This window comes from Euleptes europaea, chromosome 8 (genome assembly GCF_029931775.1).
Source record: "Euleptes europaea isolate rEulEur1 chromosome 8, rEulEur1.hap1, whole genome shotgun sequence".
NCBI classification, from domain to species: domain Eukaryota; kingdom Metazoa; phylum Chordata; class Lepidosauria; order Squamata; family Sphaerodactylidae; genus Euleptes; species Euleptes europaea.
The window spans coordinates 47,580,874-47,604,908 of record NC_079319.1 but is presented as its reverse complement, the minus strand read 5'-3'; the positions used below and the strand labels follow the sequence as shown (position 1 = coordinate 47,604,908).

Sequence of the window (24,035 nt, the reverse complement as noted above, 5' to 3'; positions counted from 1 at the left end):
TCCCTGTGAAAAACACAGAACCCCTTTCGAACAGATAACGCACCCAATTCGGAAACCCTCCTGGCGGAGGTAACCGCCGTCAAAAAAATTGCCTTCATCCTTAGCATTTTTAGAGGTATTTCCCTAATGGGCTCGAAAGGTGACCGAGTCAAAGCTGTCAGCACTACATTTAGTCTCCAGGTAGGGAAATGGTGAATGGGAGGTGGTCTAGTCTGAATTACGCCTTTTAGGAAGGTTTGAACGTGAGGGTGTCTGGAAGGTATGATACCGTCCACTGAGGTGATAACTGTGGAAATGGCCGCCACCTGCCTGGGCAACGTGGCCGCCCTGAGACCCTGCTCTGCGCCCTCATGAAGAAATTCTAAAATTCTGGAGACGTCTGGGATCAAAGAATCAGCCTTCTTACGTCTGCACCAGAGAACAAAGGCCTTCCATGAAAGGTCATAAATTCTCCTAGTAGATGGCTTTCTGGATTCAATCATGGTATTAACAATCCCGATACCATAACCTTGGCCTAGGAGGTTATTCCACTCAATTTCCAGGCGGTTAAGTGAAGCCATTGTGGGTCTGGATGAAAGAGTGGACCCTGGATCAACAGGTCTGGGACCGGCGGCAGTTCCCACGGTTCCTGAATGGACATCTCCTTGAGACTGGGAAACCATGGTCTCCTTGCCCAGCAGGGGGCTATTAAGATGATCGTAGCTCTCTCTTGTCTGATCTTCCTCATTACCTTCGGTATAATGGGGAATGGTGGGAAGGCATAAAGAACAAGACCCTCGGGCCATGGAGACATCAGGGCATCCATTCCCTCTGCTTTGGGGTGGTAGTACCTCGTGAAGAAACAAGGAAGAAGGTGATTCTGCTCGGAGGTGAACAGGTCCACCGATGGCTGGCCGAATCTCTTTGCTACCTGCTGAAAAATGGATCTGTTGAGGGACCATTCCCCTCGTGTTAAGGTCTGACGGCTCAGCCAGTCAGCTTGGAGATGGTGTACTCCCCTTATGTGCTCCGCCGCGATGGAAACCACGTTGTTTTCTGCCCAGGAAAAAATTAAGGTTGCTTCCCTGTGAAGCTTTGATGATTTGGAACCCCCCTGCTTGTTTAGATGTGCCTTGTCCGTTCGAACAAGAACATGACTACGTGCAAGCAGGTTCTGAAAATGAATCAGGGCTAGGCGTATGGCTCTGAGTTTGAGTACGTTGATGTGTAGTCGTTTCTCTGTCTTTGACCAGATGCCTTGAGCTATGTGGGATTGGCACGTCGCTCCCCATCCTTCCAGGCTGGCATCTGAACAGCTGGATTTGATTCTCTGTTAAGGTTCTTGGAGCTGCACCACCACAAGAGGCTGTTCCGGAAGTCTTGATCCCAGGTTATAGACTTGTCTACCTTTCTGGCAATCAGATGCTGATGAGGTCATAAGATGCTCGGTAGCAGTCTCGAGTGGAACCTGGCCCAGGGAACACAACTTAGACAAGACACCATTAAGCCCATGAGTTTGGCCAGGAACATAATTCTCCCCTTGTTGACTCTGATTAGTGACTGCGCTATGGATTTGATTTTGGAAATCTTGCCCGGAGGCAGAAAGACCAGGTTCTGGCTGGTGTCTAGAATAGCACCTAGGTGTTGTAGTCTTTGTGTTGGGTTTAGTTGGCTCTTTTCTGAATTTATTAAGAAGCCATACTCTGTCAGCAATTGAACTACCCTGTGTGTGTGAGTTATTGATTCCCCTCTGGATCTGGAGCATATTAGAATGTCGTCCAGATAGGGAAAGATTCTGATTCCCTCCTGTTTGAGACGCGCCACGATGGTTACTAGAATCTTTGTGAAGACTCGAGAGGCTGACCCCAGGCCGAAGGGGAGGGCCCTGAATTGGAAATGTTGTCCGGCATAACAAAACCTAAGGAACTTTCTGTGAAAAGGGTGAATGGAAACATGCAGATAAGCCTCCTTTAGATCTAATGAGGTCATAAAATCCCCTATTTGGAGGGCATCTAGGATGGACTTCAGCGTCTCCATCCTGAATTTTTGGTATCTTACCGACCTGTTTAGATGTTTCAGGTCCAGGATGGCCCTCCAATCCCCGCTTCGTTTTGGGACTGTAAAGAAAGTTGAGTATGTCCCTTTTCCCAATTCTAGATGAGGGACTGGTTCTATTGCCTGTATGGAAACCAGATGACTTATGGCTGCCAGGGTTCTAGAATGTTTTTCTTGCTTCCCTGCTCTCGGGGAAATCAGAAATCTGTCCCTTGGAGTGTTTAAGAATTCTATTAGATAATCTGAGGACACGACTTGGGCTACCCACACGTCTGTGTGGGGTGGAGACCACTTGTGACTGAAGTTGAGTAGCCTCCCCCCAATTATCAATGAGTTGGCATCATTGTTTTGTGTTTTTGGAGAACTTATCTCCCTTGGCATTGAACTGTGTCTGTTGTCCCTGTTGGGGACAAAAAAAATCTGCCCCCACCCCTTCAAAAGGATCCCCGGTTGTTATTCCAGCTACCTCTTCGCTGCTCTGGTTTGAAGCGGTTGAGGGTATGAAAGGATCTGAAGCTGGGAAAGGAGGAAGGATTTCTTCCATCTTTCCTGTAATATTTTGGTAAGACTTTCTTTTTGTCTTTGTCCTCAACAAGAATCTTTTCCAGCCTTTCCCCAAACAGTTTTCCCCCTTGAAAAGGGTAGGAAAGAGTAAGGGATTTGGTCTTAAATTCATTCTGCCAGGGTCTTAACCATAGGGCCCTATGGACCGCTATGTTGGAGGATAGACCCCTGGCTGCGAAAGTCATAGAGTCAAGGGAAGCATCTGCCATAAAGGCTGCCGCCTTTAGAAGTCTATTGAGCCCATCAGTGATCCTGCGGTTGTCGCCAGAATATAGCTGGGCTATTTTCCTAATCCACACAATGGAGGCTCTAGCCATGATGGATGTGGCTGCTGAGGCCTGAATGGCCAGTGCTGAGGAGTCATGGACTTTTTAAATCAAAACCTCAGCTTTCCTATCCATTGGGTCTCTTATATTGCCCATCCCTTCCTCCACAGGGAGGTCAGGAGAATGCACTGCCGCGACTGGGGCATCAATAATGGGATATTTAAGGAGATCCATGGCCTGAGGGACCATAGCATACATCTTTTTGATATTGGCTGGGAATTGTCTGTTGGCTAGGGGTTTGTCTAGTTCGGCTCTGACCTGGTGTTCAAAGAATTCCGGAAAGGGAATGGTATGAATCTGAGAAGTAAATCAAGGGAAAAACTCTTTTGCTCCCTTCTTCCTAGATTTCTTGGACTCTGGGGCAGGCTCAGGATCCTCATCCAGGTCAAGAGCCACCAGAGCCTTGCTTAAAAGGTTCTGGAAATCCTCAGCCCCAAAAAGGTGAGGCTGTTGTTCTTCTAGTATGGGGAATCTTCCTCAGATTCATACTCCCCGTCCTCTCTACTTTTGTTTTCAGAATCGGCCATATTGGAGGAATCATCCTCCTGTGTAGGTCTAAATTGGTTTTGAACGGAGGCCTTTCTGGCTGCCTTGGTCGGCCAAAGACCTCTAGAGGGTTCCCCTTTACCGTGCTTCTGCTGATCTAAATGGCTCTAGGAGAGAGGATTACTCCTTGGATCAAGTCCAAGATTTTTAAGGAAAGGAGAAATAGATTCGCTGAAAGCTTGAAGCATTTGCGACTATCTATCTAAAACCCCATTAAACAAATCGAAGGCTTCCCTGCGGGACAAAGGGGAATCCGGGTCGCTTAAGCTTACGTTACTTCCAAACTCCAATACTGGACTCCGTGCAAGAGATCTATCCGCTCCTTGTAAAGGCTCTCCCGCCTCATTGTGGCGCACGTCCCTTTTGGCGCCATTGCCTGGCGGGCCGGAGGCGCGCGCCTTTTTGGGAGCACTGGGACCGTCCGCGCCGAGCTCCGCGGGACCACAAGAGCGGCCGTTGGAACTATCTTTACAACTCTGCCCTGTCGAGGCGACGAGGGCTTGGTCGTTGTCTCCCTCGGAGAGGAGCTCCTCTTCCGAAACCTCTCGTTCGGCCGCCATCTTGCTCTTCAGAGTGAAGAAGAAACAAAAAGGGGGGGAGGAGCGGGAGGGAGAAAAAAATCTCTTTTGTGAAGCGGGGTGGGTGATAGATAAGAAGACGTAGGTAGAAGAAAGAAGAAGACTAAGAAGAAGAGAAAAAAAATCTTCCAAAAGGTCGTCCTTTGACGGAGCCGAATGGCGAAGCTGCCTCCCTTTACAAAGGCAGGACGGAAACTGGGATTGGGAGGTTTCCCGCCCAGGAAGACAGGAAGTGAAATTTTTAGTCCTGCCTCCCTGGGCACGTGATGGTAAAACCCACAGTCTGCAAGATGCCTGTAGAGCCCAGAACGAGAACTTTATAGGTCATAACCAGAACTTTGAATTGTGCCCAGAAGAACAGCCAGTGAAGATTTTTTTAGAACTGCTGAGATATGGTCTCCATAACTCATACCTTCCAGCAGCCCATACACCACATTTTGAATCAGTTGAGGCTTCCAAGCAATTTTCAGAGGCAGCCCCACAGAAAGCACACCACCACATTCCAATCTGAATGCAATTAATGCAATTGATGCAACAGTCCAAACTGAATGCAATTAATGCAATTAATGCTATGATTCTATGGGAGTGCTTTGATTGTGGGATCCTGCATGGTGGGGGGAGGGTTGGGGTCACTGGGGATGTGGGGGGAGGTAGTTGTTAGTTTCCTGCATTGTGCAGGAAACTAGATGACCCTGGTCGTCCCTTCCAACTCTATGATTCTATGATTCTAATTAGTGTGGACAGATCATACCTCTCAAGGAGGGGCTGCAGGTGGCAAACAACCCAAGGAGGGTTGAAGGCATCAGATGCCACAGGGATCTGCTCTTCCATCTGTAGCCACAGATCTAGCTGCACCCCCAAACTATAAGCCTGCTCCTTACAGGAGAGTGCAACCCTGTTTAGAACAGGCTGATTTCACAAACCTTACCTGCCCTTATTATCAACCTACAGCATTCATCTGAATACCAGTCCCAGGAGGCAACATCAGAAAAGGCCTTGGTCTCTGTGCCCTGTTGTTGGCTTTTCAGAGTAACTGGTTCACCACTATGTGAGAAAGGATGCTGGACTAGATGGGCCACTGGTGCGATCCAACAGATCTCATTCTTATTTGGGCTGACTTGCAGTTCATTGGCCCTCACTGATTCCTAACAAAGGTTCTCAGCTAGGGTGAAAAACTCGATCCAAAACCAGGTCTGAAGCCACACAGAAATGAGTCCAGATAATCCATGTCATCCAAGAGAGTCTGGAGTGGTACAACCAACAATTTGCTATAGTACAATCATTTCTACATTTCTTAACAAGAAGGCTATCAAAAGAATTCTCTTTTAAGGACTACTTGTTGACCCCAGCCTTGACCTGGAAGCAATTTTCCATGGGCCAGCTGTTTTGCACTGCCTGCAAGACTCAACTGAGGCAGCTTGATTACGTATTCATGAAGCATTCCTGGTACCTCAGCTGGAAATCACAGCAGTAGGAGTTATACTTAGCTAGCCAGATTACTTCTATGATATGATGCTATCATGTATGAATTGGAAGGGCAGGTCTCTGGCAAGGCAGCACATACATTTTCTAACTTAAAATAAAATCTAAATAAAGGCAAGACTGTATTCTATTAACCATATTTATACTGCTAAGTATGTAACACATTTTCCATATTTTGTCTGATACACATTTTTTTGCTTTATTGGTATTCACATAATCTTCCAGCAGCCTTCCTATACAAGATTTAACTTACTTCATATTTTAAGATCCAGATTCTTGCTGCATCAGGCTCCTTTCCCTTATTATTTCAGGTAAGTACAGAAAACCACCATCTTAAGAGGGCAGCTGAATGGTAATTTTTGATCATAGTTTCTGATACCTAACATCACAGACAGCTCCCTCTTAAAAGACATGAACCTCCTCTCCTCCCCATCTGTGTTCCATTTCTAGTATGAGAGGAGCTGGCCTAAATAAATGAAGCTAGCTGGTACCTAATCAGAAAGTGTGTCCTGATTTAACTCATTAATTTACTCTGTCCCAAACGCTGTACATGTTGCATCCCAAATCCCTTCTTAAGTATATCAAAGACTCACAAGAATTCTGAAAAAGAATGTTTCTTCATTTGTTAAGGTTGGCTATCTTCTAATTTTAAATTTTTGTCTGCTGTTTAGCCATTACTTTCCCCAGTCTTTCCCTGAACAGTCAGCTTCCTTTCAAGGTGGCAGTTTATTTGAGCTAAATCAGTTATCTCCCTTCCAGGGACACAGTGAGGAAGGCAACAAACATGTCTTATGCCCACCATCATCTCCCAAACCTGCACGGTCATCAGCCAAGTGCAAGGAGAATCCCTTGGGGTGCTGGCAGCACTGCTGGGGCTTTGCTTGCTCTAAGAATGTACAATCCTTTCTCCCCCTCTCCACCGTTTTGTTTGCCAGCACCCCAACACCTTCACGGGCAGATGGTGCATTTCTTCATCACTCGAACGCATGAACACATGAAGCTGCCTTATACTGAATCAGACCCTTAGTCCATCAAAGTCAGTATTGTCTACTCAGACCGGCAGCAGCTCTCCAGGGTCTCAGGCAGAGGACTTTCAAATCGCCTACTTGCCTAGTCCCTTTAACTGGAGATGCTGGGGATTGAGCCTGGGGCCTTCTGCATACCAAGCAGATGCTCTACCACTGAGCCACAGCCAAAATGTCTGCCTACCCCTGTGATAAGATTGTTATCATAGGAGTGCACCACATACTTGACAATTGTGGATGGTATCACCCAGCAGGGTGGTTTGATATAAATCACCATCACTGCAGTCTTGCACCCAGTTTGGCTGTTTAAACCCCACCGAACTCAACAGTATTTAAGCAGCCAAACTGAATGCAGGACTGCTGCCCAAAAGAAAATAACAATTTAAACTGATTTAAATGCACTTCAGACATTTCCTAAACAAAAGTGCACACTAATTGGCTGATACAACATGTTGATTTGCAAAGGAGTGCTTAAATTCAAATTCCTGCTCAACCATGAAGCTTGTGGATGATGCTGGACCAGTCACTGTCTCCGCTTAACTTATCTTACAGGGTTTGTGAAGACAAAATGGAATGGCTCCATGTATGATGACCTAAGTTCCTCTGGAAGAAGGAAGTTAGCAGGTAGTCATAAATATTCATATTTTAAGAACTGAAAGCACTGCATATATCACATTACCCAGGTGATTTCATTCAATACTAGTGGGATAAAGAATATTTTATTGGTTTTAGTGGAAGAAGAAGAAGAGTTGGTTTGTATACCCCAATTTTCTCTAATGAAAGGAGAATCAAACAAGCTTACAATCTCCTTCCCTTCCCCTCCCCGCAACAGACACCTTGTGAGGCAGGTGGAGCTGAGAAAGTTCAGAGAGAACTGTGACTAGCCCAAGGTCACCCAGCAGGCTTCACGGGTAGGACTGGGGAATCAAACCAATTTCTCCAGATTAGAGTCCTCCGCTCTTAACCACTACACCATGCTGGCTCTCATATAGCCCAATTTTCTCCCTAGTGGGCATCTTGAATTGGACACAGATGCAAATTACGGTAGGAGCCAGTATACATGGAACACAACTGGAGTGAAATGGTCTCTGTGAACCAGTCCAGACAGCATTATGGCCACAACATTTTGCACCAATTATAGCTTCCAAACATTCTTTAAGGACAATCCCATGCACAGCGTATTGCAATAGTCTTATCTAGATTTTACCAGAACATACACCCGTTCTGCATATCATATCTCAAAAAAAGGTAATGCAGAGCTGAACAAAGTGCAGGAGAGGGAAACTAAGATAATTTAAAGAGCTAAAGCACCTTTCCTACACAGAAATGCTAAAGAGTTTGGGACTCTTCAGTTTAGAGAAAACTTGGAGGGGCAAGGAATGACAGAAGTTCTTAAAACCCTACCTACCCCCTCTCCCAATGAAGCTGATGGGCAGTAGATTCAGGACTGACCAAAGGAAACACACCTTCCTTCAACAAGTAATTACTGAATCAGGAAACAGTGACAGAATATACTGGTAAGTGAAGATGTTGTCTATCTGTACTACATTATTTTCAATGAAATGTGAACTTGGATGCCCATCCAAATGCACATTACCACTAGGGACTGAAGGCAATGTAGCAAGTGCTTCTATATGTGGATCTCCTTAGTTAGATTGCGGTGAGGAAATGTGGGTGGGGAAGGTGTCTCTTCCTTCCCCCCCAATAAACTATTCATAGGTACACCCTTGTTATTATTATTAATAATAATAACAGCCTATCTCCAGTGGCAAGTGAATAAACAAGCTTGGCATTTAGAGATGTAGTGTTGTGACACCAATAAATGGAAACCATGGCATGGATTTGTTGAAGTGAAGGCAACTCCCCCTACCTTCTGCCTTGCAAGGGGTAGGACAATCCTGTGTGTCTTCCCGGGCCTGGTGAGCCCAGGCATATCCGGGCCTCCACAGACCCACACACGTGATTCCTGAAATACCCCCATTTCCATGATAATTGCCTCATGTGTTTTGCTCTGTATCCCACGCACATTTCACTACATTTCACTACAACGCAATTCCGCTATATAAACAATAATTCCAAGCAGGATTCAGACTAGATTTTTCTGCAGGTGCAAAGATGTCAGCCTACAAAACACTCCTGTGGAAGTCTGAAAGCCCTCCTGAAATCCTGTTCTTGAGGGAGAGGGGACTACCAGGAACAGGATTTCAGGGGAGCATTTCAGGCTGCTTCAGGAGGAGGGAACAGGGAAATCACACTCTGTGGAGGAAATCCTTCAGCCGTGAAATATTAGTCTGGATACAATCCTAGGCTTCCCCACTTCCAGTTACTATATGGTGATAGGGTCTGGGAAAAGTTGTGCATCACCTTGCCCAGTCTACAATGGGGTTTAAATTGCAGTTGATTCTCACAGTTACATTCAGATAAATACAATCTACCTCTTGGATAGCAGCATGGCAAAACTAGATCAAATTACCCACTGGTAACTTATGCTTTTTTCAATGGTGACTGAAAGACACACCCACCACATAACAGACTCCATAATTTAATTTTTTTTGGACAAGGGGCAAAAATTTAGCCTCCAAATAGAATTATGATGAAGCACATTGTACCTGGGACATTTTCAGACACATTCATTCAACTTAACGGTAAAAGTGGGCAGAAATATATACACCTCACAGACAAAACATTATGACTTCAGAAAAATATGTAGCCAGTCTATACTAGTTCCACAGAATGTTCCACTTGATTTCTCTTGCTTAGTCACTACAATTATAACTGTACAATAAGAGAAAAAAATGCTACACAAAAACAGGTAGGAGAAAGAGCCCTACCTTGTATTTGTGTGCTACGCTTTTCTTGGTGAACCAAGACCAGTTGAAAAGCCAAAAAGTAATTTCATACACCCTACTCCTGTTTGCAGGGTGGGGAACTGAACATCATTTGCAGACAGAAAAGCATTGCATTCTTTCTAAGAGTGTATGAAAAATAAGAAACTCTTTGTGTTTCCAATTCTCAAATTCATGCCTATTGATATGCTGGAGCACAGAAAGTTAAGGGTAATTGAAAGTAGAAAGAAAATTATCGTTCTTTAATCTCTGTCAACAAAAAAATCATCATTGATAACACAGGGAAAAGTTTCTTCCACCAGGTTGTTCACAGTCAAGTGAGGAGAAAAATGTGAGTTGATGTTGTATTATGACTCTAGCATGTTGCTTATGAATATTATTTCAATGATATCTTTAGCATTCATTCCCTGATACAGCAGTTGCCAAGTAACACATAATGCGTCATAATCAGGACACACTAAAATATAATTTTTAGTTCATTACAACATTTGAATGTATGCATGTAAAAATTCCCACTGAAATCAAAGAAGGCCCCTTGTACAAAGTTTGAAGAAGTGCTATCACAGTTATTCACAAGCTCAAGTATGTAGAAAGGATTCAGCCCTAAAGCTGCAACTTCTAATAAGTATTCTTAGGAAGTCAGTGGGACTCGCCCCACCCCAAATAAACATGTTTAGGACTAGGCTGCAAATCTTTCCATTTCTTTTTACTAAAAAAAGTTTGCAAAATGCTTGTGTGGTTTCCACATTTCTTGCTGTCAAATAACATCAGAGTTCACATCTGCACATTTTGTGAGTATGAAAGAAGATATTCTCTTCCACCTGAGATTACTGAATTTATGCGTTACCATCTCAACAATGTATTTGAAATGTAAACATTTCAGTGGTGCATCAAAATGAAATTTAATTTCAACTTCATATGCATGTACTTGCATGGGTGACAAGAATGTTAGCACAATTTAGGGCCATTTTACAGAACACACAAAGTTATCATTTCCACACAATTACTTTGGAACCAGAGTTCAGGTTTTTAGATATTTACAATTTCTCCAGTGGGAGATTAAAGTCTGTAACTAGGGCAAATCCCAAAGCATCTGTGTGCTATAGTTTTAAGTAGTGCATTAGGAACAAAAGTGTTATTTGAAGCAAATAAGGAAGACAGTTATCAAATGATGCTGAAGGCCTGATACAGCCCCCATTAAAGTAAATGGGAGTCTGCAGCAGGATGTTAATCAGTCTTTAAGAGCAGGTGTGTTAATTCCATCTTTCTTCATTATGGAGTACCAAACAGATGTCTATACCACTTTGCTGTTTACCTCTTAGTGAGAAAAACTACCCAACAACAGATCTCTTTTAAAAAGAGCAATGCTCATAAGTACCCTTAATCAACATCTTTCCATAAAATGTTTCATGTAATTCTAATTTACCTATACCATTATTACTCCCTGGAAACCAGTAAAGATGTCTGGAAATCATTCTCTGTATTAATTTCTATCTACCACTTTACTTCCATAATTTCATCTTTCCCCATATCCACAATTCCAAATACCATTAAATTGTCTTTTAAAATAATCTCTTCATTTTATTTAATGTTAAACATTCAGGGATAATTATTTCAAAAATGTAGACTTCATTGTTCTTCCTATATAAGAACCCTATGTAAGTTTTAATAATAAAACCACAAATTGTACAGAACAATCTCATAGGAGAGTTTAGCTATGTTTCTGAAAGACTTAGTTTTTTCTTCATCTTTTAAACATATATATATCTGTAAGCTAACATAGCATATGAATTATATGATTGTCGAACTTCAAGATTCAATAGTAGATCTTTCATGAATGTTATCAGTTCTGAAAGCTGCATTAAACTTTTACTATAACACAGAGACCAATTTCTTGTAATACTCTGAATATATATATGCAAGAAGATAGACACACTGATCTTTCTTTTAGTTATATTACCAGAAAATAAAACATAATTAAACATGGTTTCCCTGAATATATTATGAAATTAAGTAAAAGGCAGGGAGCCTCTCGTTTATAGACCCCCTTGTCACAGACGACTCAAGGAGGATTTGGAATATTAACACATCTGGCCATATTATAGATGAAAAAAATGTTTATGTCTGTTTGTCTTTTTCACTTATAGGAAAAAGATAGCTTCCAGCAGCAGAAACGTCAGCTTCCCTGACACCTGTAAACATTCAGTGGTCAGAACACCACTACATATCCTTCAAATGTTATGGCCCAGTGAAGCTGGAAGGTATCTGCACTGAACCAAATAGTCTGGGATCTCAGCAATCCACCCCAACATGAGCCCCCATTACGACCCAGGTGCTGTCCAGAATTCTGGTTAAAGAACACTCTGGGAGCCAAAACATTTTGAGTATCTCAGGGACAACTGCCAGACATATTACTGCTAGGACCCCAAACTTACTTCCAATTGCTTTTACTGGATTTTATTCCAATGTTTAACACTGAAGAACACTAAGATTTGATGTTCGCTATTTCATCAAACCACTTCACTAGCCACTGTAGGTGTAATCTGCTAAAGTTAAATCCTCAAGACACATATTCTACATAGAGTTTTTGTGAAGTCTTCTGCACAGAGGAATGCCACACCATACTATTGAAAACGCTGTGAATCTTATTACAATCTTCCTTAATAATATTGCATCACCAGTAACTCATTTTAAATTACACAGTGAAAAGGCAAAATAAAAATTCTGAGACAGATTGAAGACTTTCAAATAGCATGTCTGCCTAATAATAATACATTCTTCAGAAGAAGAGGTATGTAAGGGATGAGTGCTGCTGAATACTCCCAACTGCTTTTTAAATTTATTCATTAAACTAGTTATTTAAACATGTGTATGAAATAGTTTCCCCTCTTGATGTTGTCTGTCTTCAACACTGTTACACTTACGCAATAGAAAAATGTGACGTCACAGATACCGACAGTATGCCATCACAACTTCCCTGTATAACCATTGCATTACCTCAATATACGTAATGCTAGTAACCACCCAAACTAATTTGACAGCTAGATGAAAATTTAGCCTTCGTAGATATAAAACCTGCACTGGGTTCCCATCATTTGATAAAATAATAATTAATAGTTCATCTTAAATGGTATTTCTTGCTTTTAAATATAAAGTTTTAATGGAAGTACTGTATGGAGGGGGGGGCAGAATTAGAGGTAATGAAGCATTCTGAAAGTTCCACAGTAGAAAGGCAAGAATCTGGCAAGTCCCCGTCTCCCTGAATAAAGGGCCCAAGGAGCTTATAATGGAATTTAAAACTAATGCTACTAAGCCATGGCTGTGTGCCCATCCAATTTTCCTCCCATACTGTATTTTAAGAGACATCTACTAAACCCAACACAAGTCATCTTCCCTTGTCATTAACCTTGCCTGCAAGTGTTCAGCACCACTAAAACAAGTTCTGTGAATGGACAGCATAATACCATCTAATAATATGGGCCCCTAAGAACACCAGAAACTGTCGGGAACTTTCCTTCTCTTTAATTTTGTGGCAGACAGCAAAGCATTAATCTTTTCCATCTTCTCGTTCAATTCATTTCCCCAACAAAAGCACATTATGTAATCAAAGTCAATTTGTAAAACAGGAATTTTTGCTATCTTCAAATCCCTAGCGGCAGTATCATCTTCAGTAGCATCAAAACCTCTTGGCTCCCTTAGAGAAGGGGGCTGGAATGGAAAGAGTTCTTATATTTTGGCAGTCCGGTCAGAAGAAGCCAGCTGTATAAAGTCTTCTCACTGACTGGGATTTTACTGCTCTCACGTCATAATTCGGTTGAATTAACATCAAGGAGACAAGAACAAAAAAGTAACCTGTACAAACTTTCTGTGTTATTGATGCAAGTACAACCCAAGTGACCATCCAAACCACGATAGCCTCTTTAAATTAACAATGCCTCTCTATGGTTTTTGGAGACCCAATGTATATGCCTGTGACTGCTGCCTGGCTAATTTCTCCAGAGGGACTGCAATTTTTCGGGTTCTCTATTTCCTGCCCATGAGAGGGTGTGTTCACCCCTCCCCTTAACTCTATTCCGCAGGTCCCTCTGGCAGGCACTTCCCCAGTTTTGTTTGCCAAATCTGTGTTGTTTAGCAAGTTTTGAACCTCGCACTGCCGCTGTGTATACATGCAACAACCCCCCTGCAAAGTACCGGGTTTCTGGCTGAATCCCCCCCCCTCCCCTCCTCTCACCTGCTGGCCAAGCTCTGCCTGCAGTGCTGCCTGAAGGGCATCAGGTGGTAGTTCATGGCGTCCAGCAGCAGCTTCTGGCAGACCGGGTCGGTCCTCATGAAATCCACCGACTGGACCCGCTCGACGAGCTCGGGAGCCGGGATGAGGGCGAAGCGGAGGCGCTTCATGAGGTCCGGGGCGTACTGCATGCGGGTCTCCCGGTCGTGCTCCAGCCACAGCACGGACATCTGGAAGAGCGCCAGCTCCGACTCCACGGGGGGTGGCAGCGAGTCGAGGAGGGCGCGCATCTCCTCGAAGTTGAGCAGCAGCACGTCCTCCACCAGGTACTTGTTGGCCAGCTTCTTGGTCTCCTCGAGGCCGTGCAGGGCGGCGATCTTGCACACCTGCTTGTAGTTCTGCACCGAGATCTGGTCGTTGAGGAACTGGACGCACAGCTTGGTGACCTGCGGGATGTGGAGGATCTTGCTGACCGACAGCACCTCCTCCACCGTGTCCAGGGACAGGGTCACGTTGGCCGTGTACAGGTACTCCAGCACCAGGCGCAGCCCGATGGACGAGCAGCCCTGCAGCACCAGGTTGTTGATGGCCCTGGGGCTGGCCAGCAGCTTGTCCTCCGGGGAGGAGGAGGGCGTGCCGGGCTCCTCCTGCGGCGCCTCTTTGGGGGGCAGGCCGTCCGGGGCGCCGGGCCCCACGCCCAGCGGGTGGTGGGGGTGGTGGGGGCCGCCCCCGCCGCCCCCCCCGCCGGCGCTGGAGAAGAGCGAGCGGAAGTACTGGGAGCAGGAGGCCAGCACGGCCTTGTGGCAGTGGAACTGCTGGCCCTGGGCCGTCAGGGTCACGTCGCAGAAGAGCTGCTTCCTCCACAGCAGGTTGAGGCCGTGGAGCAGGTTGTCGCTGTGGCTGGGGTCGAAAGTCGACGTCCTGTCCCCGGACCTGGACATGGCGAGCGGCCTCGGTCCACCTGGCTGGAAACCCTCCTTCGACCTGGGCAAAGAGGGCAAGGCGGGGGCGGGGGCGGGGAGGGGGGCACACAGTCACCAACACGCAGCTTCACAGGCCTGGGCCGCTCGTCCTCGGCGCAAGAGCCCAAAGGCAGTCCCGCTCAGCCGCCCCCTTCCCCGCCGCCACCGCAGCAGCAGCCGCCGCCTTGGGGCTGCTGAAACTCTCGAGGCCCCCAGCCATGGGGCTTCGCCCTTCATCTCATAGCAAGGCGGCTTTTTGGGGGGTGGGGTGGAGGAGGGGAGCCACTACTTTCCCCCCACGCCGGAGGAGGGAGGCGAGGCGCGCGCCACTGGCGGAGAGAGGCTGCTTGTGGGCTTTCGCTTGGCGACGGGGATGCTCCCGTGCCTCAAGGGGGGGGTGGTTGTTGTTTCCCCGAGGCTGGGGGCAGCTGCCCTCCGAGTGACCCCACAGCCGAGCCAAGTGGAGCCCAAAGTGCCCGGGCTCCGAGGCCCCTCCCCTTCCCCGCCTTCGCGAGGCACTCTCGTCTGCAGAGCCGCCAGACGCTTCGTCTCGAAGCGGTACGTGGGGAGGAGGGGGGGAAAAGAGGGGTCCTCGTGGAAAGTCAGGGCTGCGGGGGGTAGTGGTGGGGGGGGCCCCCGAGAGCCGTGCGCGCCCAACTCTGGCCGTCCCTCGTTGCGCCTGCTGCGTTGCGTTGGGCGAGCGGCGACGGAGGCAGGGCCGGGGGCTTCCCCTGCCCGGCTCTTCCCTTGCGGGCGCGCCGCTTTAACTCCCGGCAACTCTGGGAAGTTGGAGGTGGGGGGCGGCGGCGGCGAGCCGAAGGGCAGGAGAGCAGCGGGGCACAAGCAGGAGGGGAGGGGAGGGGAGAGGCGGCCGGGGAACGGAGCCGGAGCTCCCCTTTTGCCCCAAAGTCAGCGGGACTCTCGAGGGCAGCGGGAGGCGATGAAGCCGAGCCTTAACCTGGAGGCGCACCTGCCGGTGCCGAGGGGGGAAAGGGACCTGCGCTGGCGCCAGCCCGCCTCGGGGAGAAGTCGAGCTCGCCACGGCGGCGGCGGCGGCAGCAGCAGGCAACGCCGCCGCCTCTGCTTCTCCTCTGCGGGATCGCATGGAAGGCTGCTACTTCCATCGTAGCCTCCCCCCCCCTTTCGACAGCGCTTGCACCCCTGGTTTTCTCCTATGGCGAGGGGGGGGGTTCCCTTCCCTCCCGGCCACTTCCCTTCCCTCCCAGCAGCATGGGTTTAAGAAACCTCCGGGAGCCTCTCCCTTTAAGTGGACCCGGTCATTCCTCTCTTTCCCCCCCCCCCCACCTCTACACACACCTCCCATTCTCCCTCCCCTTCTTTCTTCCTCCTGTGACCATTTCTTGCAATTGGAGTTTATTCTCCAAAGACGTGGGTGCAACACAAGTGCCCCCCCCCGCCGACCCACACACACACACACTTATAGCACCCAGAAATCGCACCACGCACACGCCCCATCTAAACGACAATAAACAAGCCACAAGAAAAATACACTCAGATGGTTAGACGGAAGGCCAGAAACTTACCTGCTCCACAACCAGCTGCCAAAGTAAAGGTTCACTTAAGCTCCCCCCCAAAAAAATCAATTGTCCTTCCTTTTTAAAGGTTTGATCGCTCCTTCCCAAAAAAAAAAAAAAAAAAAAACCTTCTGGTTCCCAACTCCAAGCAGTCACTCTTTACAATTTATTTTGTCGTACATCATTTGATCACCATGAATTAGCAACAGCAAGAAAATGTAGGAGAGGGAGAAGGGGAGAGAGAGAGAAAGAGAGAGAGAGAGAGCGCAGAGCTTTCTGCAAGAGAAGAAGAAGAAAAAATGTACGTGTGACAAATTATGCTACCAAGAAACAACACATCATTATCCTTGGGCCTGGGGCTCAGTGAGTCGTAACGAGAGTAATAGGAAATCCACGGTTGGGGAGAGAAACGGTCGTGCATGGCCAGTGGAGAGAGACCATACAGGGGGATGGATGCTGGAGAGACTCGCAAAATTATGGCTCAAGGCTATTGTAAAAATTGTCGAGCGTAAATGACTGCGATTTCAAACATCTTTGGAAGAAAGAAGGGGAGAAAGCGACCCCCTCCCCTGCCTCTCTCTCTCTCTCTCTCCTCTCTCGTCTCTCTCTCTCTATAAAGAACCGTCAAGTTTTAGTGCGCATTGCTAATTAGTCAATTTCTCTCTGCCTTCACAGGCTGGCGACTTTGCTGCTGAGCTGAAACTGCTAATTTCTGTGACCAGCTTTTTTTCTTAGCTGTGATCTGGATGAATGAGTAGCTGTCTCACAGAGATGACAAAAATAAACTCTAATCCCCCCCAAAAATTTCCACTACATCTTTCTCATGCATAGATTTATGATCTTCAGACGCCCAGTGCAATATGCAAACTTTTTTGTCTGAATGGAATGCAGCTGGATTCCACATTATACAATATTTGTGTGTGTTTTGTGCCTCTTCCATTCATGTGATGGAAATGTCTGATCTCAGTACAAGAAATATTGTCGCACACACATCCCAACTGTCTGTGTTATTAGTTTGACAGGGTACATCCTCCGTTCATGCATATGTGAAAGGAAGAGATAGAAGAAGCAGAGGTAAAGTGAGGCTAGTGCATAGTATTAGTAGTATAACAGTTCCTTTTACTGTGGTTCATTTGCCCTATCGATGATTTATGCTCTTGTTTGAAAGCATATTTTCACTGTCGTTTTGTCTGGCTAGACAACCGTCTCTGTACTTCACTGTCAGCTGCTCAGCAGATAAGGGTTCAGAAGTCACTTTTTATTGTCAGATTAGCATATTGTCAGATTTGTCTTTCAGTTTAGAGACTGCAGTGCAAGAAACCAGAATCAAACAGCAAGAAAACAGCTTCTCTTGAAAAATATATGCTGACAACTTTTTGGCTTGATCCAGGAACTTGGCCCATTCATTGTTTGGGCCAGTGGTTTTTGGAACTGCATTGTAAAACTGAGTCACAGTTATTTGAGGACATTTTGGCATATTCCTTTCACCAATGAACAATGGAATAGAGGACGAGTTCTCCACACGTTATCCCATGATATATTGCACCCTCATATTTATAGCTCTGTTCTTCTGTTGTCAAAACTCCGATTGCCCAAAAAGAAAGGCATGACCTTGAATGAAAGGAGACCGAAGAGCAGCACATCATGAAGTTGTAAGCTGGTGTGAAATCCTAAAGATTCCAAACTAATAAGCCTCTTGTAATTAAAATGCATGCCAGGGGGTACATCTTGAACACTAGCCCTTATTTTCTTCCTCCTTGTTTGCAAAAGAATGCAAAAGCATCTGCTGATGGAAAGGAAATGAGATGGAAGCTGAATTGTACAGGAAATGGGAAGACCCATCTTGCAGTAAGGCGACTGATTCTGTAAATGGGTTATGCCAAGTGATTCAAATTACTCTGCATTTCTTGTAACCTTCTTTACCATTTGTCTAAGTACCTTTCTGTTACATTCTGTTCCATGCCTTGGCCCTTTATATTAACACTAAAAAGGATTGGTATACATTTTTACAGATGGGGAGGGGAAGATTCAAGGCATCTAGTCCTTGAAAACCACACAGGATCCAGATTGATCTTTCAAAGATCTTTATTGAAGACTGCAAGAGCTAGAATTAGAAGATGGACATAATCCCATGAAACATGTTACTTTTGTTGTTGCTTCCCAAATTTGGTTGTGTGCTGAGGATAATTTGAATTTGACCGTTCTAGACATAACAGAACTCTTCAAAACATCCTGTTTAGGATTGTAGCATAAGAGCATGGAAATCTCCTTTGAACAAACTATAAGAAAAGTGTATATTGTGAAATTTTACGCACAAACATTTAAAAAGCAGCAACTGCGGACTGTTACAGTATTCTGGTATCTGGGAAGCAATTGTTCTGTCATCCCAGTACTACTGAACTTTACGTATTATTTTTTTTTATGACTAAATAATCCCAGAGGGTATTTTGTACAGTTCTTCATTAAATTATTTGTCACAGAAGCCTATGCCACTCTAAGTTGCAACAAGATGCCTTTGGAGGTTTTGTCAGGCTCAGAACTAATTTCACTGCATTCACAGTACTAAGAAATAGTACCATTATGCATACTAGTAGGAAACAGATGTGTTGTTTGCTATCCATACAGTTCTCAAAGTATGGTAGTATTTATATGGTATTCGTAACTGATTAATATTCACTGTCATTGCAAGATACAATATACATAAATGTAAAGTCTGTATTTCTGACTTTGGTCATGTTGCTTCTCTCTTGGGCAGTTTTCATGAGGCAGTACCAGTGGGGCATTACAATTCCACAAAGTTTAATTCACCTATATTTATAGCAAAAGAAAAAAGGGGTTTGCAGCTCAGTTACTGTGCAAAAAGCAGAGGGTTGGATCCTGTTTGTCACCCCACAGATGACTGCCAACATTCAATATTACTTGCATGTAAACCCCTTCACATTAGCTACTGGCCTGTTTGCTTTCAACTTGAAGTATGCCATTCTCTATTAGAGGTTTCATGAGATTGTATGCCTTAGGCACATTTTGGGAGTGCAGAAACTTCTGAACTGATTTTTCTTCTTGCTGTACTAGTGCTCTTATTTATAAAGTGTATATTCCATTCTATGACCCTGACATAACTTCCAGTGTTCTAAAACACACAAGATATCTCAGAAACCTGTAGCTCTGGTTTATACAAAACTTAGCATTTAACTTTTTTGTTATAAACAATGGTGGTAGTAGATTAATTTGCCTTATTGTTCAGTGTGCAGAAATTGGCTCTGTATTTGATTCATTCAGCTGACCACTAACTATCAGCAGTTTTCATCTATGCAACTATTATATTATAGATGTGAGAAGAAGTATAACTAGAAGGATTGAGCACGAGGAACACCATGTACCTGTGTTTCTTATTCTTGTACTAAATTTATACTATAATTTGCCCCACTAACAGCCAGTCTAAAGGATAATACATGTTTGACACCTTTCCCTTTGGCCTGCTATGAGTCCCAATATTTCCTGACCTGCCACCCTCTAGGACAACACATTTTAATCAAAAATCAGGCATCAAATGGATTCACTATAATGCACAAGGATGATGCTCTGCTTTTTTGCTACAGGTAGTTCCTATTTTCCCTCTCCCTTGATTTATCCACCTTGAATATCTGTGAGAAAGGTGGATGATTTGGGAGGGGATATAGAGATTGCACATTTGCATTGTGTTGGAGGACTGAATATGGGTTGGTTGACCACTGTTGGCCACCTGACATTGTTTTGGAACACACTACCCCTCCCCCATCTGTCTGCACTGTAGACCAAGTAATTGTGAAGTCAATATGAGTGTTCACAGCTTCCAAGCAGTGTTGTCATGAGATTCTCTAGTATTCTTTGTCCTACATTTTCCAAAGTCACTGTGCTTCTGGCTTATCAAGAATGTGCCAAACTGGAAGCATAATTAAGCTGGTGTTCACATTTACCCAGAATTGTCAGTGCACAACAGTATTCTTAGTTGTATTACTTCCTACATACCTTAGTGGAATAGAGGCCATTGTGATGGAGGCAGATGTTTGTGAGCTGGATGAAGATCATGGAATGCTAAAGAAGGATGAAGTCTAGTACCTGTATGTGATGGGGTCAGAACTCATAACAATGACATTATAGATTGCCATTTGAATCCTACCCTGCACCCAAGGTACTTGTACAATTTTCCTGTTTCCCATCTTTCCTCCCAAGGCCTGAAATGTAAGCACTGGGAATTTGAAGGGAAATTGGAGGAGGGGAATCTTCTTGTGAAATATTGTCTTGTTCAAAACGATAAGTGAAATACCACTTAAAGCAATGTTTTAAAATATTTACAGTCAGCTACTGTTGGATCTCTTAGATCCAAGATGCAAAGGTAATACAATTCAAATGAAATTGTAGATGTAAATCTTTTGTGCTTATCCCCCAACCAAGTATGAGTTTCTTCATAATAATGTTGAGCTATACATTGAGTATTCTATTTATAATCAGAGTAAATGTTCAAAGAGTATTTTAGGAACATTCCCAGTGGAATTTCTTTTTAAAAATTCTTTGGAATTAGACACCCAATGCCATATCACACACAGTTTTGGAATCTCCCCCCCCCCCAATCTTCGAAAGAGGTTTTCCACATATGAGGTACAGTGCAGTTTTTTAAGAATCATGAGCCCAAAAGTTCCTTAGGCATGTAGAACTAGTTATGTGGTTCTCTGGATCTAGTCCACTCTTTCTAAGCCCAGGTAATAAAAGCATTTCGACAGTTGACAGTTTCTGTTTTCAACTTTTATCCCTGTTTGGGGTGTAGCAGTTTGAAGTTCCATCTAACTGGAAATATTGGTAATTATTTTCATTATAGTTAAATATAAGTTACACTTTCTGATTTCATCAATATCCCAAAAAGTACAATTTTATCTGCTATATATGGCAACATCAACAAGGTAAGTTTAGGTTTGATAAGAGTGTGGGATTTACATATATTTCTATTACTGTATACATTTCAATTGAATTTCAAATTTTAATCCCTCGGTCCTCCATCCCATAATTTATATATTTTGGAGATTTTGTATATGTAGTTGTCAAGCCTTTGTAGCTATTCATCTAAGCCCAGATTGCTTTGCTGAGAAGTACAACTGCATCAGGCATATTCTCATCTTACGTAAGCAACTGCAGTCAAAGACCAATGCATACACACTATATTTAACAATCTGACAGCATTTCAAATAAAATAGGACATAAAAACTTATCAAAATTAAAATCAGATTACTGCAAAGTAATTTGACAATTATGTCTTCCCTATAAACAAAACAGCCATCAGGTTTCTCCACTTTTGAAATCCAGTAGTTTAAGGTGGCTTTGTTGTGTGTTAGTGAAGCTTGCTTCCTTAGCCGGCATGCTGATACCAAATAATAAAATAACGACTAGTATTGAGTTTATTTACAACATTTATACCTCACCTTTTCTTATTTATACCTCACTCTAGTAACAATGTTTAGTAGAAATAAAACAATATAGAACCTAGAACTTCAATAAATAAATACAGCCATCCAAAAATCCTTTTTAACCAGATATTGGTTTTTTTTTTAATTACAGTATACGTTTAAAAAGTCTTACCTAAAGGACATTTTACAGGCCCTCTTGAAATCAGCTACTGAGGTTGCTTTCTAGCCTCTGGCTGTGTGTTCCAGGGGACTGATGTACCTCTGAGAGAAAGCATGACATTTCACTGAAAAAAGTGTATATCAGGGCGGTGGAGGCATATTCAGCAGGGCTTCTTATGAGAACTGGACTGGTGTGGGGGTTCATAAGGTAGCACTTTATGTGATCTAAGATTGTGAAGGGCTTTGTAGGCAGGACATTTGCAAGATTAAGGCCTAATGGAGAATATTTTTACTCTGACTGGTCAGGACAGGTTCAGGGAGTAGATCATATATATAATACAACAAACATACTACTTCAGTGTCTTTGGCCAAACAGGGCTCTGTACCAGCCTCTTACAACCTGCACCTGAAATAATAGTATAAAGCAGTTTTATTTATTTATTATTTCCACTTATTACCCCGCTCTCCCCTGCCAAAACTGGGCTCAGAGCGGCTTGAACTGTGAGGGCAGGAGGCAACTTTACTAACTTTTCCTAGGGTGACTCAAATGGTTTAGATGTTGGATCATGACTAGAAAGGCGTTTCACACTACCAACATCATCTAAGCTAAAGCTGATCTCCCTGCAAGGTAAAATAAACTAAGGGGAAGGAGCTAATACCTCTTTTTGTGGTTTATTTGACTCGGCTACTTTGGCTCCTACTGCATGAAGTGCTTGTTCTTTATTTTTTCATTGCTGCGCTCCCAGCTGAAGCACTCTCAAAAGTTGCTTCCAGACTGGTTGCTTTCCAATGGTTTTCTCACTATCGTTTCTAAGTTGGCAAGGCAGACTTTCCTCTGCAGATTGGGTCCAGTGAAGGATCGCATTCTGGTTCTGTCAGTGCTTTTGTCTCTGTGAAGGTGATGATGTGCTGCCCTCTTTTTTCTTTTGCACATGCATTAGCACAAGGTACTGTTTCTAGGACAAAAGCAGCATTGCACCTTTTTTTAGACCTGAGGCTGCATTTTAAAACAACCCAGCCCAACCCAGCCTGGACAGGCTTACTGGGAGCCCTTTCAAAAAGTCAGGGTGGGGGCTTCCATGCCTCTCTCTTTCTCACATACATGCACCCTCTGGAGCCAGCATGGTGTAGTAGTGGAGCGGTGGTTTGGAGTGGTGGACTCTGATCTGGAGAACCGGGTTTGATTCCCCAGGAGCAGTGGAGCACATGAGCAGCGGAGGCTAACCTGGTGACCTGGATTTGTTTCCCCACACCTACACATGAAGCCAGCTGGGTGACCTTGGGCAAGTTACAGCTCTGTTAGAGCTCTCAGCCCCACCTACCTCACAGGGTGTCTGTTATGGGGAGGGGAAGGGAAGGTGATTGTAAGCCGGTTTGAGTCTCCCTTATGTCGTAGAGAAAGTCTGCATATAAAGAAACCAACTCTCCTCCTCCTCCTCTTTCTTCTTCTCCTTCTTCTCCTGTCTCACTTTCCAAGTCCTTAACCCCCACCTGTGCAAAAGTCCTTCCCCCAGCCTGTTGGGTTAAAATTCAGTGTTCCAATAGCTAGGCTTTTGACTTATTCACACACACCTCTTTCCAGCTTGGAGAATCAAAACCTGAATTTGTGTGTGAGTGAAAGACAGACAAGTGTGTAGCTAATCCCCCTTTTATCAGTTGTGAGCTATCTGTTAGCAGTCAGCAAAAAGGAACTTAAATAGTAAAGTATACCATTCTACCATAATACAAGACCCCTCCTTCCCCAAATTGCCATTTTATGGTTGTCTGCCACAGTAGTATATCAATAAGTTACAAAGGCTTTTTTTTTTTTTTTTTTTTTTTTTTACAATGGTGGGTACTAATAGAGAAAACAGCAGCAGCTCGGATGGGGGGCTTGGCTGGGAAGTTGGGGCATAGAAGTGGTTGGATGTGGGCATGACCTTTGACACTGCAGAAAACTACCGACTCTACAGAAAACACTTCAGGTGCATTACTTCTAGAAACATCGGAGCAAAGGTGATCTGGAAAAATACAGGGGAAAGTTGTGAGGAAATGGCAGAAATGGCAAAGAGTGTTCTGTGTAAAGTTGGGGAGAAACTGGTGTAGTTAAGAAGTCAAGCTGTGACAAAACTCTGTGTGGAAATAACCTTTGTGAATTGAGTCTGAAGAGTAGAGTCAGCAGTTAAAACATCAATTGGTTTCTGAAGGTAACTTTGTAGACAATGTGGAATGTGGTAATTCATTGCTAGGCAAATAATTCCAAAACAAGGGGTGTGCCCATAGGGTGACATAGGAAGGAATGAACAAGAATTACGAAGATTTGAGCACATGGG

General features: G+C 44.4%; 1 protein-coding gene across 1 annotated transcript in view; it reads right to left on the bottom strand.

Annotated features, from left to right (window-relative positions):
• KLHL14 (kelch like family member 14) overlaps positions 1-14,582 on the bottom strand; it is a 74,477-nt gene extending 59,895 nt beyond the window's left edge. The window contains exon 1 of the mRNA XM_056854705.1: positions 13,633-14,582. Within this exon, the coding sequence (XP_056710683.1) occupies positions 13,633-14,570 (938 nt within the window). The 5' untranslated portion in view covers positions 14,571-14,582. The remainder of the gene's footprint in view (positions 1-13,632) is intronic.
• Between the last annotated feature and the right edge of the window lie 9,453 nt (positions 14,583-24,035).